Source organism: Pteropus medius, unplaced genomic scaffold, assembly GCF_902729225.1.
Source record: "Pteropus medius unplaced genomic scaffold, Ma_sr-lr_union100, whole genome shotgun sequence".
Taxonomy (NCBI): Eukaryota; Metazoa; Chordata; class Mammalia; order Chiroptera; family Pteropodidae; genus Pteropus; species Pteropus medius.
Genome location: NW_024351073.1, coordinates 1,133,174 through 1,150,130, shown reverse-complemented (window position 1 = coordinate 1,150,130; position 16,957 = coordinate 1,133,174). Strand labels below are relative to the sequence as shown.

At 38.8% G+C, this 16,957-nt stretch overlaps 1 protein-coding gene across 3 annotated transcripts in view; it reads right to left on the bottom strand.

Annotated features, from left to right (window-relative positions):
- Positions 1-1,276: 1,276 nt before the first annotated feature.
- Positions 1,277-16,957, bottom strand: part of C6 (complement C6) — a 53,483-nt gene continuing 37,802 nt past the window's right edge. For all 3 annotated transcript variants that reach the window (XM_039842587.1, XM_039842589.1, XM_039842588.1), the window contains 5 exons: positions 15,432-15,564; positions 14,362-14,550; positions 9,427-9,517; positions 6,891-7,132; positions 1,277-1,696 (listed from right to left, as the gene is read on the bottom strand). In XM_039842587.1, the coding sequence (XP_039698521.1) occupies positions 1,515-1,696; positions 6,891-7,132; positions 9,427-9,517; positions 14,362-14,550; positions 15,432-15,564 (837 nt within the window). In that variant the 3' untranslated portion in view covers positions 1,277-1,514. The remainder of the gene's footprint in view (positions 1,697-6,890; positions 7,133-9,426; positions 9,518-14,361; positions 14,551-15,431; positions 15,565-16,957) is intronic.

The following is a 16,957-nucleotide window of genomic DNA, read 5'->3' as shown; positions in this document are numbered from 1 at the left end:
ACTCAGACAGAGAAAGGGCTGCACCTCTCTCCCTTCTAGTCCTGCCACACAACTCCCTTCTCACTGCCGAAATCGTGCTGACCACCCTTGAAAGCATCCTGCCCTCAGCACTCTCTATGCAGGAAGTGGTCTCATGTTGATGTAAGGGAGACTCCCTGGATGGATCCACACCTCTCAGGAACTACTCCAGGACGCTGCTCACTAGTGGCAGCTCTAAGAGTCCACAGCATCCAGCCAGTGAGGGCAGCACTATATATCCTTACTGTAGGTGCCCCCGCATCCTACAGATGATTCTCTCAAGGCTCCAGTGGCTACTTTCGGCATTTTCTGCCTCCTCACCAAGGGGACGAAAAGGACTTAGAGGAGGACTGGGACTCTCACTATGAACATTACATTCATGTGGCTGCAGATTCTCATGGCTCCCCTCTCCTCCCCTAGTCTGGCCCTCTCGCCTGGAAAATGTGGGGCTGGCATGAGAGGTAGGTAGAGTAGAGCCAATTCAATCCTGAGGAAAGTTTCTTGGCTCAATTGTTGGTGGCTTTCATTAGGATATGGAAGTATTTACTGTCTCTTTGCCTTCAGTTTGAGATCTTGGAAGTGCTGAAAGCATGATGCTTCCAAGAGTGGCCTGTGCCCTCTGGTAGTGAGAAGGGAGTGGGGTGGCATGGCTGGGAAAAAGATGAGTTACTGACTCCTGGGAAAAGAAAAATTCCCACTCAATTGCCATTATACTAGGAAATATGTTTTCTGCTTCTGGGTTTTTTCCTTTCTCACTCTCTTTTGATAATGCAAGATGTTTTAGATTTTGCCAACATCCTATGATTGAGGAGATGGAGGAGGGGCTGCATTTAATGAATAAGGTCTAGAGAAGGTGCTGCCAGGAGGCTGTGGCTCATAGCCTCTTCCACTGTGGGAGGATCCCAGTGAGTTATAGAAGTGGGAAATCTGCGTTTACTCGCCTGCTTGGAGATTGTCTGGTTAAGGTTTTGAGAATGATGACTAAATCAGGATTCGCTGTATGATGACTCCATTTCTAAACTAAGTGTTCTCAAAATGTGATCTCCTGATGACTGTAAGCTGTACTACCTGGAAAGTTGTTCAAAATCTAGATTCTCAGCCACCCCCACCCAGACCTACTGAAGCATAAATCAGGGGTAGTTCACAGGCACTGCATTCAGCAGCACTCCAGGTGATGCTGACGCACACTAATGTTTGAGGACCACTGTTCCAAAGACGCTTCTCTTCCCCAATTCAAAGGTCCTAAGAAATCCCATCATTTTAGTGCAACATGAACAGAAGAATTTATTAGATTCAAAAAAAAGTATTACCTAAGGATATGCTACAGGGTGTTGTGGGCTGGAACAAGATAGGGGAGTCTAAGAGAGGAGAGGCAGAGGAGAAGAATGATATGAAACTAACACTAAAGAATTTGCCAGTAACTTCTGGGCATGCCAGTCTGTTTGTACTTTGTAGGAATTATTTTTGGACAGTAAATCTGTTTATCAGTAATTGTGTTAAGCCAAACACCTGCCAGAATGCAGTATTTCCATTTTCCTCTTGGCGCATCTTATAGTTCCCACTTCACAGATGTTCACCGTCTTCTTACTCATCGACGATCCCATTCTGATGCAGTAGAGTTGATTTCCGCCTTTGGAGCACTGGGAGGGCAACAGGCAGACACATTTGGAAGTGGAGGCTGCAATGAGAGCAAGAGCGAGAGCAAGAGTGAGGGAGAGAGAGAGAGAATGTGACTCCCCACAGTACCTTAGGGTTTAATATTACCCAGCTTGTCTCCGGAGTGGTAAGTGCCTCGGTGGCAATAAATGAGAAAGGTGAAACAAAGGCATTGACCCAAAATATGAAAGCAGACTACAGAGTAAGCCAATAAGATTCAGCGGTCGGGTTATCTCTAACATCTTACTCTCACTCACTGCCCACGGCCAATCAGTTCCACCTGGTCAATCCAGTTCCCCAATGTCTTCAGTATGTCCTTTCTGTTCTTTTCTCATTGGCATTGCCTAAGTACATTTATCTTTCTCATTTATTGATCATGTATTACAAAACCCACGAAATATGCCAAGCGCTTTACATGCCTTATTTCATTTAACCTTCACAGCAGATGTATGAAATATATGTCCGTATACCAATTCTACAGTTGAGGAAGCAGAGCTCAGAGATATTAAGTGATTTGCCCCACAAGTAAGTAATGGTCACACAATTAGTATGTGGTCGATACAGGTTTCAAATCACACATGACTCGTAGGCCTGAACTCTTTTACCTAACTTTATACCACATTTGTTGATTTCTTTCTAGAATATTCCTGGGTTATGCTTGGGAAACTATATTTTTAATAAGTAACTAAATTGAGTAATTCTTCTTATGAGGCCTGGTTTCAGAACCACCCAACCACTTTATAATTCATATAAATCTTTTGTTCATGAAATAATTTCATGAAATAGAATCAGGAGTAAAGTTACCCAAACTAAGTATGTTAAATTAGTTTTGAGTAAAGGAATACAAGCTTATTTATACACATGCATGTTTTAATCAGAGTTCAAGGTCACTTACAGTTTAACCTCCACATCCCTTTGCAACATTGTCTTTTCTAGCGTTCTCCATTCTGGGTGAAGTAACCCCCTCTCTGTTTCCCAAACAAGACCCCAAAGGTGTTTCAGTTTTTGTCCTTTAGCCCATAACATCCCCCCTCCCTTTTTGTTTGCCAGACTAATGTTCTCTTTCCTACTTTTCCCCACATGTCCAGTTTCTACAAGTCTTACCTTCTCCATGAAGCATTTCATAGCCACTTAGCCCCTCGTCAATCTTTCATTTAACTAAACTTTAATAGTGTAAACTTGTCAGTACTATATCTGACATTTTTATACTTTCCTGTTAGCTTTTCCTATTGTTTTTCTCCTAAGACACCTATAAGGACTTTGAGAGCAGAAACTATGGCTCATCCATGTGTACATCCCACTCAACTCTTACCAAGGTGCTCAATTAATTCTGCTTCATTAATTGGTTTTAAATTCTGAATTTGGGGTGCAGATATAAGTATTCAAAAAGAAATGTATTTGATGGATCTGGGATAATTCACGTTGCCAAAATATCTGAGCCAGTCTGAAAATCAGCAGTGATTACAGCTTCGTTTAGGCAGATATCAGTACTTTCCCATGTGTCTCAACCAATGGGAGAAAATATAGCAGGGAAGTGGGCAAATCCTCATACTCATAGGCTTTCTGTCTTTGGTAGGAAACAGTTCATGAAAAAGCATGTGTTTCCCTTCTACGCCCTCTGTTAACCAGCTGGAGAAGATACTATTTGTGGAAAGTCTTCTCCATTATTGGAAAGAACAGGGTATGGTGAGGTGCAGGAGACTGTTCCACCTCTGGAGAGGTCAGTTCCCTCGGCTTCCAGAAAGGCCATAGTCACCACTCTTTTAGTATGGTTATGGCTTAAATGCTCTTAGCAGGGTTATTTTCAGACTACTGACACCAAAGAACTTTCCCACCTCCTCCACGAATACATCCCCCAACACTCAGTTCCCACACTCTCAACCTTATGAAATACTTCCCGGCCAGAAGATATTTATCTCTCTTATGGCTCTTATTACACACAACCTTGCATTAAAGTTATTCATGTAAGTATTATGTAGTTACTTCTCCAATTACCGTGACCAATTTAAGTGTACAAAGGCCCTTTATCTTCAGACCTTTCATCATACCTTGTATAGTGACTTCCATATATTGGGTACCAAATAAATGTTTGCTGAAAAAAATCTTCCCTTCCTGTTGATCGATGGTGAATATTTTTGAAATTCAGACAAAACACATAATATTCATAAAAATAGGCTCATTTCACAACCGTTTGTGTTCTAACTTTTGAAAAGTGAACTTGATGTTATTTTGAAGTTTGATTTTAAACTTTTTCTTATTTTAGAAAGAGAAGGAAATCAGTAGCAAAGCACACAATGTAATCAAGAACACAATTTAATCAAGGTGACATTCAATTCGATTCAAGATTAATAATATCCTAATTTGTCATGAGTGAGTTGGGTATAAAACACAATTTCAGCTTACTCTTTCTTCATAATTGCTGTGGCGTGTACATCGACGCTGTTCTCCAGTGCTACTTGAACTGAATTCTCTGTGAAATTGACTTTTGCTCATCAATTAAAGAAGGCTGCCAGAGGCAGACCATATCTATGGGGGAGAAAATGCTTTCCGTTTTCTGATTGTGTGCAAGATCAAAGAATATTTTAAATGATGTAGATCTCTTATTAAGAAATATTCATGTTTTAGTGTGATTACCCCAAGACATTCTGCTAACTTGAGTGATATTGATTAAGTATTCAAACTTTTTAGTGTTTTTTTTTTTTAGACAAACTTAGACTCCTAGAGACCATGGGACTTAGATATACTTACAACAAAGAACTAATAGTAAAAGATTTTTGTGAAATTGTAAGCCGCAGATTATTTATTACTCGGACAGATTTGAAAAGAAAAATTTGTGGAAAAACAGCAAAAAAATAGTTCTTTGCAACAGAAGAGTTCCATGAAGACCTTTTTCTTTATGATAAATGAGAAATGGAACTTAACACTAAACACATCCCAAAATGCCTGAGTTACCGATTGTAGTACAGACAGAGACCATTTTTATTTGATCCGCTGTCCAAATTCCTTTTATTTTCTGCATGTATTTTTTGATAATAATTTTCTTACACTACAATTTTCAAAGAAAGGGTTTATATTTTAGATAAAAAATAATGTTATATAATGCTGTCAGCTTTTTTCTACTACAAATTATTGTTTCTGAGAAAGATGTCAGTTGGATAATGGTGTTGATCGGGCAAAGAATGAATAATAGCGTTTATCTATAAGTTGATTTAATAGGATTAGAATTGGGCAATGTACCTATGAGGCCTGGTTTGCTGTCTCCTACAGTTCAAATATGGCTTGTTTAAATATGGCTTGAAGGTTGGAAGCCCCAGACATTGAGGTCCTGAGTTGCCACCATCATATGGTCTGCTGACCATGGCTTCTGTGTATATCCTCTGTCATTAGTTCAATCCTGCCACCTTTAAGGAAGCTAGATCTTGATAATTAGCTTTAAGTGGATCAGGAAGAAACTTTATCTGAGTAATAAAGCTTCTCCCCTTTTACAGGACTGAGTTGAAGAACACTGGGCTGGAAAGTGAAAGAGGATGAACGAGAACGATAAAAGTTTTTTGTCTTTTTTTTTTTTTTTAAAGTAAGATAGTTTTAGCAAAAGTTAGAGGTAATGATTCAACAAGTTTCTGTTGCATACTTTATGCCTCAGTTTAAGATAAACACAAGGGAAATCTAGTTGCCTATTTGGGTTCTGTTAAATCTTAATCTTCAACCCATATTTATGTATTATATGAAGCCTAGGTAGGCTATTTTGGGATCAAACTTCATCTTAGAGCAAATGTACTGCTCTAAAGTTTCTGCTTCCAAGCAATCCACAAACAAGATGGCAACAGCCAATACAATGACAAAAAATAGAAATGTAATGCCACTTCTTAAGTATCAAATTGGCAAAGATATAAAGGAGTGATAACTCCAAGGTTTGGTGAGGGTGTGGGAGGGACATCTTTATCATACATTGTAGATAGGAATGTCATATGGTAAAACATTTCTGGAAAGCAAGTTGATACAACAGATTTTATAATTTCAAATAATATTTAACTAGAAATTTCTAAAGTATATCCTAAGGTGTATTTTCTAAGGTATATCCTAAGGAAATAATCTTACATTATAGATTTATTTGTGATAGATTTGTCTATGTAATAGCAAAATTGTGGGAAAAATTTAAATGTCTAACAGAAAATTGGTTAAATAAATCACAAAATAGCAATATAGGCTTTTGCAGATATTGAAAATTATGTGACAGAATAATATATAGTGACATGGAAATAGTTTCATGATATAAGTGAAAAGCAGCAATATGTAAAATAGGATGTAGAGTATGATCTTATTTTTTTAAAATTTGGAATATAATTAGGGCTACTCCTGAGGTATGTATGACCCTGGAGAAAATTTTTTTATGGAATACTTCTCTATGCAAACAATTAAAGTCACTCCAAATTAGAGTGTCAGTGCGCCATACTAGCAGTTCAATCCCAAACAATCTCAGGAGAGACTACCTTGCTGTCAGGCGGCTTATCATGCTGCTCCCTGGGAATGAAAGTCTACCTCTGAGCCAGGGATGACTCTGTAGATGGAATCCCAGAGCTCCTTAGAGCATCTACTTGATCCCAGGCATGGGAGAGGAGAGAAGCAGTAGAGGGTCAGGGAGAACCACTGTTTGAGTCCATGAAAGACCCTGTCTGGGTTCATGGTGTCCTCCCTGAATAATACTGCCAGCCTTGGCTAGTCCCAGGCACTGAAATAGGATGTAAAATATTTTTAGGAAGATGCTTCCAGCTATTGGTACCCATGAGGAACTCAGTCTAGACCCAGGGCATGCTACTTATGCTGGTCCTAGCCTGTTCCAAATGCCAGAAGAAAACTTTAACAATTTTGATGCATGTCCTCCGAAGCGGGAGTGAGAAAGAGTGCCTGAATCATGAGATGAGGATGGGTACTCTTCTTACTGTGATCTAAAGGTGGTAATGATTATATAGCCATGAAAAAAGATTAGAAAGATTTATACCAAAATTGTTAACATAGTTATTTCTAATCATAGGTGGGTTATGTTTTTCTTTTCTGTTTAAATAATTTTATAATGTTTTTACAATAAACTAAAATTATTTTTGATTAAGAAAAGGTTGATTTTAAAAGAGAGCGTATGAATGCAAAGAAGAGGAAGTTTCGCTGAGATGAAGGTTAAGCGAGAGCACTTCTAGTATGTGGTTATCACTGGCGCTTACCTGAACATTTTTCCCAGTCGTAGCAGGTGTCATAGCCGCAGGATTCTCTCTTTGTGCTATTGGATGAAAGTTTTGTCCTTTCAAGACCCCATTCTAACTGTGGACCATCTTGGCAGGAACCAATATGCAGAAAATGGAGTTGCTGATTATTTAAACACTTCTTTGCCAAAAATTTACAAGCAGATGAAGTAAAGTAATGGCTGGAGTCTGAATCAAACACACAGAGATCTTCTGAATTAGGGCTGCCCAAGAGAGAAAAGCAAGTATTTATATATGAAGACCAGAAAAAATAAATAAATAAAAGAGATAGCATCTAGCCAACTTAATATGTTAACTTACTTCCCAGTCTTCGTCACCTTGCTACCCCTCTCCTCAGATTTCTTTTTTTTTTTTTCTCAGTTCCTCATTTTGTCTTGCATGCTCTGAGATTCCTCATTCTAAAATTTCATCCTAGTCTTGGTATTACTCTCAATCGCCTTTGAATTAAAATCTACATTCTTAAACTCTGGTAATGAAGACCTTCCATATTTTGACTCCAACAAACTTGCCTTTCTAGAATTATTTTCTCATCCTCTTTAATCTCTCTTTATCACCTGACAATTGTACTGATCATTTTCTAAACTGGTAAGATTATTCTTCCTTTGCTGCCATCCCATGCTCTGCTCAATCAGCATTGCATTGTCTCTCCGATCTGCCTCTCTGTGTCTAGCTCAATTACTGCCTACGTTTTAAAACTAACCTCAATCAACCTAGCCCATGGTAGTCTGTACCTCTTCTGAACTCAGTAACATTCATTAATTGCAACACTAGAATCATATATCATTATAGCTTTGCATGTGTGTTTGTTTTATGATTAACATGCACTTTTAAGTTATGCTTGGGTAACTTGCTTAATCTCTCTAAGTAGATGATGGATCCTGCAACCAAGAAAGAACCAGCGGCCACAGCCCTTGTCTTGCTGAGAGGATAAGAACTCCTTGATTACTCCAAATTTGAGTCTCTTCTCTGATGTCAATTTTAGAGTTAACAATCAGTGCACCAGTGTTTAAAGAACTAGAAACCATAGATGAGAAAAAAGGCCACTCACTAAGTTTGGAGAACTTAGGCTGTGGGGTCAGCCACTCCCACAAACACCTCAATGCCACATACAAGAGAACTGAGGACTGTAGAAAGAGGCTAGAGAGTCAGGGAAGAGCTGAAATTTAGATGATTTTGGAAGGCAGTCATTTTCATGGTTTAGTATTGCAAACATAAAGAAAAGTTTTTCCTGCATTAAGCGGACAACATGAATGTTGTAAGTACTCCAGCAGGCCGTCCGCCGGGTGAGGGGAGTCCAGCAGCAAGAAGCTGTGTGGTGGACAGCTTGTGGTGGATACTGAGGAGAGCAGAGAGAGCCACTTTTGGGCTGTTTTATGTCAGTAGAATTATACAGCCAAAGGCCCTGTAGGGTTTACATGAGTGAATGAATGAGTCCTTACAAGCATTCGTTCATCTTAAGCACAGAGGGACATGAGAGCTAGTCGCTGTGAAAAGGAAAGTATAGCAACTGGGCACAGCCTGCTGGCCCCTCACCCCAGTGTTCATTCCCTCTTCTCCTCAGTACTCTACTGTTACTCACACATGCCTTTACAGCCAGCCAAAGAACTGCATTTCACAGCCTCTCTTGCAGGGATGTGTGGCCATGTGAATATGAGAAGGTTAAGGAGATGGAAGCAAATGATGGGCCTTCAGGATTTCTCTTTAAAAAGAGAGACTGTGTTTGTTTTTGGTCTCCCTTCCTTCCTGTTGCAGCAGAGCAATCTTAGACCATGAAATAACTTTAAGGATAGCAAAACAGAGAGCAAGAAGCAGCCTCAGTGTTACATGAACTGAGATTCACCACACCAGCCCTAGCTTGCCTATCTCTGTATTTATTTTGTGAGACAGAGAAAGAAAAATTTTATCTTAAGCTAATGCTATTTTGGATTAAATTCCACTGAAAGTAGTCCTTAAATGAATAAGCGCTCTTGATACTCCTAGGCTTGTTCATGTAAATAAAGGGCAGTTGTAACAACAAAGAAGAGATAGCTAACTAGTCATGGCAGTCACATGAGGATATATTATCTTTCTCCTTCAATCTCTCTGCCCCTACATGAAAGAACAAACTGACAAAGCTATGTGTGTATGAAGTCCATACTCCCACCACTTTCTCTACTCCAAGCTTTTGGGGTCACAGCCTTATCCTTAAGAGAGAGGTAAGTTTTGAGATAATTGAGTCTGAAGTTTTAAAATAGACAGAAACAAGTCTTTATCATCAAAATGAGACTGTTTTAATAAACAAGAGCCATGCAAACTTAGGGAACTGGGCTGAGAGATAATTAGAAAACTTACAACCAGTGGGGAAGGAGGAATTCAACCGAGCACAAAGAGTATCAGCTATGTGAAAAAATTAATACGTTTCATGTTTGTGCTCCAAGAAGCGCAGCTTCTTTATCAAGCTGGTTACACTAGACTGATTTCCCCAATTTCTACACACGGTCCATAGAGTGCCTCTCACCTACAGTCTTCTTCCGGAGACATGCAAATGCATTCAGATCCCAATTGTTTTTGTCCTAGTTGACAATGGCCCTTTAAGTTTTTCAGAATCTCTGAAAGAAAAGAAAAAGGAGTAAAGGACAGTGTACAATACAGATTCTAAGCGATGAATCTCAACCTAGGAGAAAAGGCAATGGTGAAAGGTTTTCATTTACCTCCTGAAGTTAGAGCATTCATTTTGGCTTTTGAAAATAAGTTGACATGAAATATTCCATCTGAAATGTCCCTTCTAGCTCTCATGAGGTGTCATTTTTTTCTACCTAAAATTGCTGTCAAGTTCAGATAACTGAAGAAAATGGAATTTGTGAAATTTCCGTTCATTTGTTTTTTAAATATTTATTGAGCAACTATAGTATCCCCAGCATTGCATTACGTTTTGGTGAAAGCGGATTGAGCAAAAATTGACCCAGATTCTATGCTCACAGAGCTTATAGTTTTGTGGAGGCAGCCAGACATTAATCAAACACACACACCAATGCAAATAGAATTACTGCTCTTATTAGTGCTATTAAAGGGAAAGCATATAATCAAGAAAATTTATGTAGCCAGAATGGCTGGGAACGGTAAAATGAGAAGAGAAGAAAAGAAGCATTCAAAGCAAAGGAAATATCAGGCATGAAAGTGCTCAAAAGAGAGGCAGCAGGTGACTTTTCTGGAACTGAAAGAAGACCAGTGAGATTGAAGTGCATGAAAACAAGAGCATGGAACAAGATATGGCCAGAGAGGTTGGTGTGTGGCAGGTTGTGCAGGGTCTTTCAAGGCTTTTGAAAACTTTTGTCCTTACTTTATAAGCAGTGGAAAGTATGATGAGTTTTAAGCAGTGGATGGTATGACAAAACTAGGTCTAGATTTTGCAAAAGAAATTAATTCTGGCTTCTGTGTGGAAAATGGAGAGGCATGGTGGTTAAGAGGGCTAGGGGCAGACAATCTATGAGGCTATTATAGTAGTTCAGGTGAAGGAAGATGGTAATATAGACCAAAGTCCCCAAGGTGAAAAATGGAGAGAAGTGGGTAAACTTGAGACATATTTAGCAGATAAAATAGATGCTATCGCATTTTGTGGATAAGATATGAGAGCTGTGAAGCATGATTCTTAGGTTTCTGGTTTGCATAAGAAAACAGCCATTAGTACCTTAACTGAAATAGAAAATATTCAAAGACGTTAGTTTTAGGGAGGGGAGAGTGATGACTCGAGAGTTCCTCTCTGCATATGTTGAATTTGTGTTATCTTTAAGACTTCTAACAAAATAGGTATATAGAAATTTGGATATTCAGGTCTAAAACTCAGTAGAAAAGTCTGCGCTAAAGATTTAAATTTGTTATTAGTGTATGGGGGATCATGGAAGCTATGGGTATGGGTGAGATTCCCCAGCAGGAGAGTGTAGCATCAGGTGAGGAACTCCAACATATAACATCCAAGCACAGGCAGGAGCCTCCCCAAAAGACAGGGCAACAGCTAGAGAGCTAGACTCTAAATAAGATGTCATTGTGTCTTGGAAACCACAGAAAGGATGTATGTGCAGAAGACAGTCGACAGTGCTGAATGTTGCTGAGTGGTGAAGGGAGATTGAGGACCAAAACATTGTCTATTACGTGTAAAAATTCGGATATCAGTGACAGCAATCCTGCAAATAGCTGCTGGGAAGTAATGGCTCGAAAGTCTGATTTTCTTATAAGAAAAATCAATGAAGAAATGCAACACCTAAATGTAGTTATTTATCCCTGCATTATATACTAGGCACTAGGATATTATGGTGGAAAAGAAAAAAGTGAAAATAGCAGTGGTTCCTTTCTTCATGAATCTAAAGGATAGCGGGAAAACAGACATTAATCAAATAATCATAGTAATGGGTTTACACTTACAGGCTGAGATAGGTATTTTGGGGAAAGGGAACATGGTTCCAGAAGATCACATAACAGAAAGATGCCAACTGAGAAATGTAAGGAAAGACCCATAAGGAAATGATGTTCAAGCTAAGATGAGCAAGTGGCTAGTGTGTATGTGAGGAAGGGGAATTAAAGCAGAGAGACTAACACTTGGGCACATTATACAGAGGGAGAAACCTTGGTTATCTTTGCTTCCGTTAAGGCTCATTCAGAGAACCTTTAGACTGGTTGAATAGGAGCTGGAGCTGACCTCTGAAGCCTGTCGGATGAAACAGACTTCCCTGAACTGCATCTGACTAAGCAGGTATCCACAGAGCCACAATGGCCTCTGTAAGCAAGCAGTTGTCAAAGGAGGGGTGTAGGCAGCTATCTGTATATTCCGACACATTAGATGGCAGAACAGGAGACCCAGCTCATGGCTTCTCCTCCGAGCCTGTCAGGCAGAAAGTTTGATAAAGGAAGAAGGTTTATGTTAGAGGCAAAAATAAAGATTTAAAAAATCTGTAGGTTTTCTTCTTTACTGCTATTTCTGTTTCCTACTGTTATCCTCTGTTAGGACTCTCATTCCATCTGGTGATATTTGACCCAGAACTTTCATGAACATGGAGGCCTACAGCTGCTGAGAAGGCCTCAGACACTAAGATTATTTCCACTGACATGGGATTGTTTTTCTTTGGTTTCTTTTATACCTCTTTGCTCTTTGTACATAAATCCACACTTAGGTCAGGGAGGGACCTCAAGCCATACATTGTTTCAAAAGAGAATCAACTTTTAAGTGGCACAGAGGATTTCTCTGTCATTACAGATTTGAAATTGTCAATGACTCCATGCAAGGAGTCTTTGCTCCCTCACGAGGGCTCGGGATGAAGCTGGAACAGGCCCTTGGCTGCCCACACCCCCAGCGCAGTTTGTAAGCAATGCAGAAATGAGAGTCTTGCGTCTCTGAAGGGCTGAGAACAAGGGGACCCTCTGGAAGTGTCAGCTTCTCAGAGGAAGGAAACAAGTAACAGTGGAGGCAGCAGCAGCTTGCTTTTTTCGCATTGAAAGAATAAAAAGTCTTTCCCTAGCCAATAAATGGCCTGAGAGTCTCTTTACCTTACAGCTCCCCACACATTAAAAGTGTCTAGTTTTATTGATGATTTTCTTTCTCTTTCTGTGATTTCCTTCATTAATCTATTTTGTCAATGTTGCTAGAGAGAAAGTATAAGAGATAGGATATTGATTTCCATTATTTAATGTAGAACATTTCATTATCTCTCAGTTTGGATTATAATTTCTTTTCCAAACACAGAGTCGTGCGTCTCTCTCTCTCTCTCTCTCTCTCTCTCTCATCTCTGTCTGTCTCTATCTCTATCTCTATCTCTGTGTGTGTACTGTTATTTGCATAAAGAAGATGCTGCCTAATATACCCCAAGGATCTTAACTTTCTGAAGCCTGTGCATCCCAAACATATCCATCCCTCTGATATATATGATCAGGAGTCAAGCGGAACTAAGCCACAATATTAACCTGAAGTTCTTATAAATTTCCATGAGATTTCCTCATCAATTTTAAGGTTGTTTAACAGATTAACTTTTCCCCTTTCCTTCACATATTATAAAAATCCAGAAGAGGAGGATAAAGAAAGCAAGATAGCAAAGAGTGTGGGGAATTAGCAGAGCTATTGCACAGTTCCTATTTGATCCAAACTGTCTGCCTTGGGTCTAATGCAACTTCTCTATGTCTTGTGTGTGTGTGTGTGTGTGTGTGTGTGTGTGTGTGAAACATGAAACATTGTTGTTGCTTTCGATTGTTTTTAAATAAGCAAAATAGGCCTACTCATATCTGATCTCAGATACAGCCTTAAGGATTCTCTGACTTAAAATGAGACATCATTTGAACAAGCATGTTGAGAAATTTAGAAGACACGAATTGATAGAAACTCTCTTAATTGTCCTCCAGCTAACTGACTGGCCAGGCTGATACTCTCTGGTCCCTCTGTACCAGCTGCCTGTCTGACACTGAACTTCAAGGTTTGTGCTTCCTCTCTTCTACAACTTCACACTTCTGCTCCCACCGGTCAAGCTACAGGTTTACCGAGAGTCTGTTGTGTTTGTTCCAAATCTATTTATGCCAGTTGTTATTGTAACTGGGTAAGTTGATTAAGTATGTCAACTGATGAAATAAAGGAGAAAAAGGGAGTTATTATTATAAAAACTAAATTGAAATTTTTGAACAATTAAAAGTGATTTGCAAAAATTTTGTTTTAAATTAATTGTGAATGAGAATATTGTAAAAAAGTGAAGAAAAATATGTAAAAAATTTAGAGCATTCTATAGTCAATTTGCTTCAAAAGTACCTTTAAGTTTTCATCTCTCTGGAAAATAATGGCTCTCAACTCTACACATATTTGGGTTAGCTAGGAGAGATTTTAAACAAACAGTAAATCCTGGGCCCTCTCCAGCTCAATGACATCAGAATCCGGGATGAGATCTAGATGGAGGTGTTTTTTAAAGAAGTACACTACCTGGGGTTAAAAATCATTGTTCAGAGAAAACTGTATTAGTTTTATTTGAGAAAGAAGACTTGAAATCCAAATTAGGAGACTCATTAGGAAATAAGAGCTTGGTCCTACATCATAAAATTAGTGAATAAATGTGTATTTCTGTGTTTTAAGTTCAAATGAAATGCTTAAGTAATTAAAAAGTAGTCTGGACTACTTTTTTATGGCCTTTCGCTTTACCTAAATTTTCAGTTAACTATGATTTTATTAGATGAGAGAGCTTGTACTCTCAAAATATTAAAGTATTAAATTAGAAAAGAAATTGACCTCATTCTCTAAAATTGGAAGATATCCACTTGAACAGTAACTTCTCATCTGCTGCCTGACATCATCATCTGCAAAGGGTGAAACACAACCTGCTTTCTCCTTCCAAAACACACTCAAGAAACAGCACCATGGTAGATGCTGTACTATCAATCCCGGGGGACACCCACTTAGCAGATCCCAGAATCCTGAGCTGCTACTCACCATTTTCACAAGTGAGTGAGTTTGAAATGGACGGTGTCCAGGAATCCTCAGTGCATGTGTACGTCGATGGCCCAGAAATGACAAAGCCTTTGGGACAGATTAGCTCAATGGATTCACCAATTTCATATGATCCTTGAAATGGTGAGACCTTTAGGACTTCCTGTACAACGGGCTTCAGGCACTGTGTCCCTACAGGCAGAGAAACATTTCAGACATGTTTAGTGGAACAGAATACTCACCAGATGTAGGCAAATTTTATACCAAGAAGTGATTTTAGTGTGATTTATTGAATTCATTCTGCTTTAATGCCATCTTTTGATAAGAAAACTTGGGGTTCCTCCAAGAGCCTTCTTTTTAGTCCCATTATCTAGGTTCCCTTGCTAAGGAACTAGCTCCAGATAATTCAAATTTTCATTACATTATTGGGAACTTTTCCTTTCAAGAAATAATCTTCATCCCTCTTCTCCTCATTTTTTCAAAAGCAAGTCACCACATTGTGGGTGATACAGACGCAGGACATTCTATTGACATTGGCCTCAATTCTGCATCATGGGGTCCCATAATAACTCCTTGGATTTCCTTTGCTTGAATCTCATTTTGATTTTACCGTGTGGCGTAAACTCATCCTCTACAAACTCATCCTCTTCTCAGCAAAGGATGTGAACGGGCTCCAAGGAGACAACTGCATTTTACATAAAATCCCATTTTCGATACATAAACGGTGTTAGTATCATCTTCCTGGGATTTATTAATTTGCATCAGTTTGTACATTAGGCAAAACAGATGTCTGTGGTTAGATGCAATGAGCAGATTTCCTGGGTTTCTTTTTAAGCACATGCTTCGCAGTCTTGGGTGTATGAGGCTAATATGCAGGGGCAGAACTGAAATAGAAAGATACTTTGAAATCTAATTTTAGCAGATGCATCCTATTTTCTGCTTTACTAAACCTTTTCACCAGAGGTACCAAAAAATAGTAAAATGTACTGATCTAAGGGTGTGACTTTGATTTATTTATTTTGGACACATTCTTTCTTTAGAGTAGTCACACAAAATGGCTGCCCAGTTCTCACGTTGGCATTCCACATCTAGCTGTCTCCAGGTCCTGTCTGGTAAGCATCTGAAGTACTGGTATCCAACAATTTTGAATCCAGTATAGCATGAAATTTCAGCATCTTCCCCAACTGAGTACAGTTTCTTTACGTTCTGGAATTCAAACAGAAATCAGCAACTTATTAGTGCTATGAAGAATACGACACCTCAAAGTTATTCTGGATTCTTTCTATTCATTCAGCCACAGAGTTCTCTTCTCTCAATTTCTACTTTCAAATATCTCTCAAAGTTCTCTCCTGTCCTTCGCCATCATCGCTGCCTTTGTTCGTGGCATTTATTGTCTCTTACCATACCAACTTTCTAATTGGTCTTTCTTCTAATCCATCTTCCAGAATGCTTCTCTAAATTGATATAGATATATATATTTTACTTACAGATTTGCTCCTCACTGTATATGGGATGGCCTACTATTTCAAGAATAAAAACAAACAAACAAGCAAAAAAACTATATGCTTATCTTGTAGTGGTTACAAACTGGATAAATACTGTATTCTATGTATGCAAACAAAACCAGTTGATATTATGACTAATTGACTACAAATCATTTAAAAGTGTCACTCAAGTCCTATTAAGCCATTGGCCATTACATATTTTTCCAATTATGGGTAATTAAAATACAACTGCTGTTGTGTGTGGGGAGGGTTGGGGAGATAGGGGTGGTTTACTATAATTTTCCAGATAAAATGGGTCTTACCTGGTTTGGAATGTTAGCTTTAACCCACGTTACCATCCTCATCTCTTGCCATCTCCTCCCATAAACCCTATGCCCTAGCAAAACAAAACACCTGCCATTCTTTGAACTTAATATTTATTCTCTTGCATGCTTCTAGGTCTTTACCTGGCTCTTCCCTCTCTATCCTTAATACTTTCTCTCTTCCCTTCTCTCAAGACCCTTTTCAAATAGAAATTCCTCTATGAAAACCCAGTTCATTTCTCCAGCTTTAAGGGGTGCACCATCACTTTAAGTTCTAGGGAAAACTTGCACAAAGCTCTATTTTTACAGTGTTAATCACTTTTATCTGTCCCTCCCCGACATTCGAGAGGCACCTCCACAACCAGATTTCCATCTCACAAATCTTTACACAGGGCTTAATAACTCTTTGCTGAAAGAATGCAAAACACTATTCTTCTTAGAGAGACAGTAATGCGACACTCTTTTTCCTTACTGAATGCGAGAAAAATGCAGAGAATTAACTAGAAAGTTATTCTCTGAGAATTGAAGTTGAGAATTTTGAGGGAGGTGAAAGCTTAATAGTTGACTTTTGTTATTATCCAGCCACATAATTCAACTTGTCTCCTAGAAGATTCTTGATTTCCTGAATAGAAGAAGAATATCCTACCATTGGTTATTATGGGTGTGACTTTGTTTCTAAGAGAAATAAAGTGATGAATAATATTAATGATCTGCATGTTTTATTCAAAGGCTGAACTTTTTCTTTGCATTCTTCCTGTAATAAATTATTGCCTTAAGTTTCCACTTTCATTT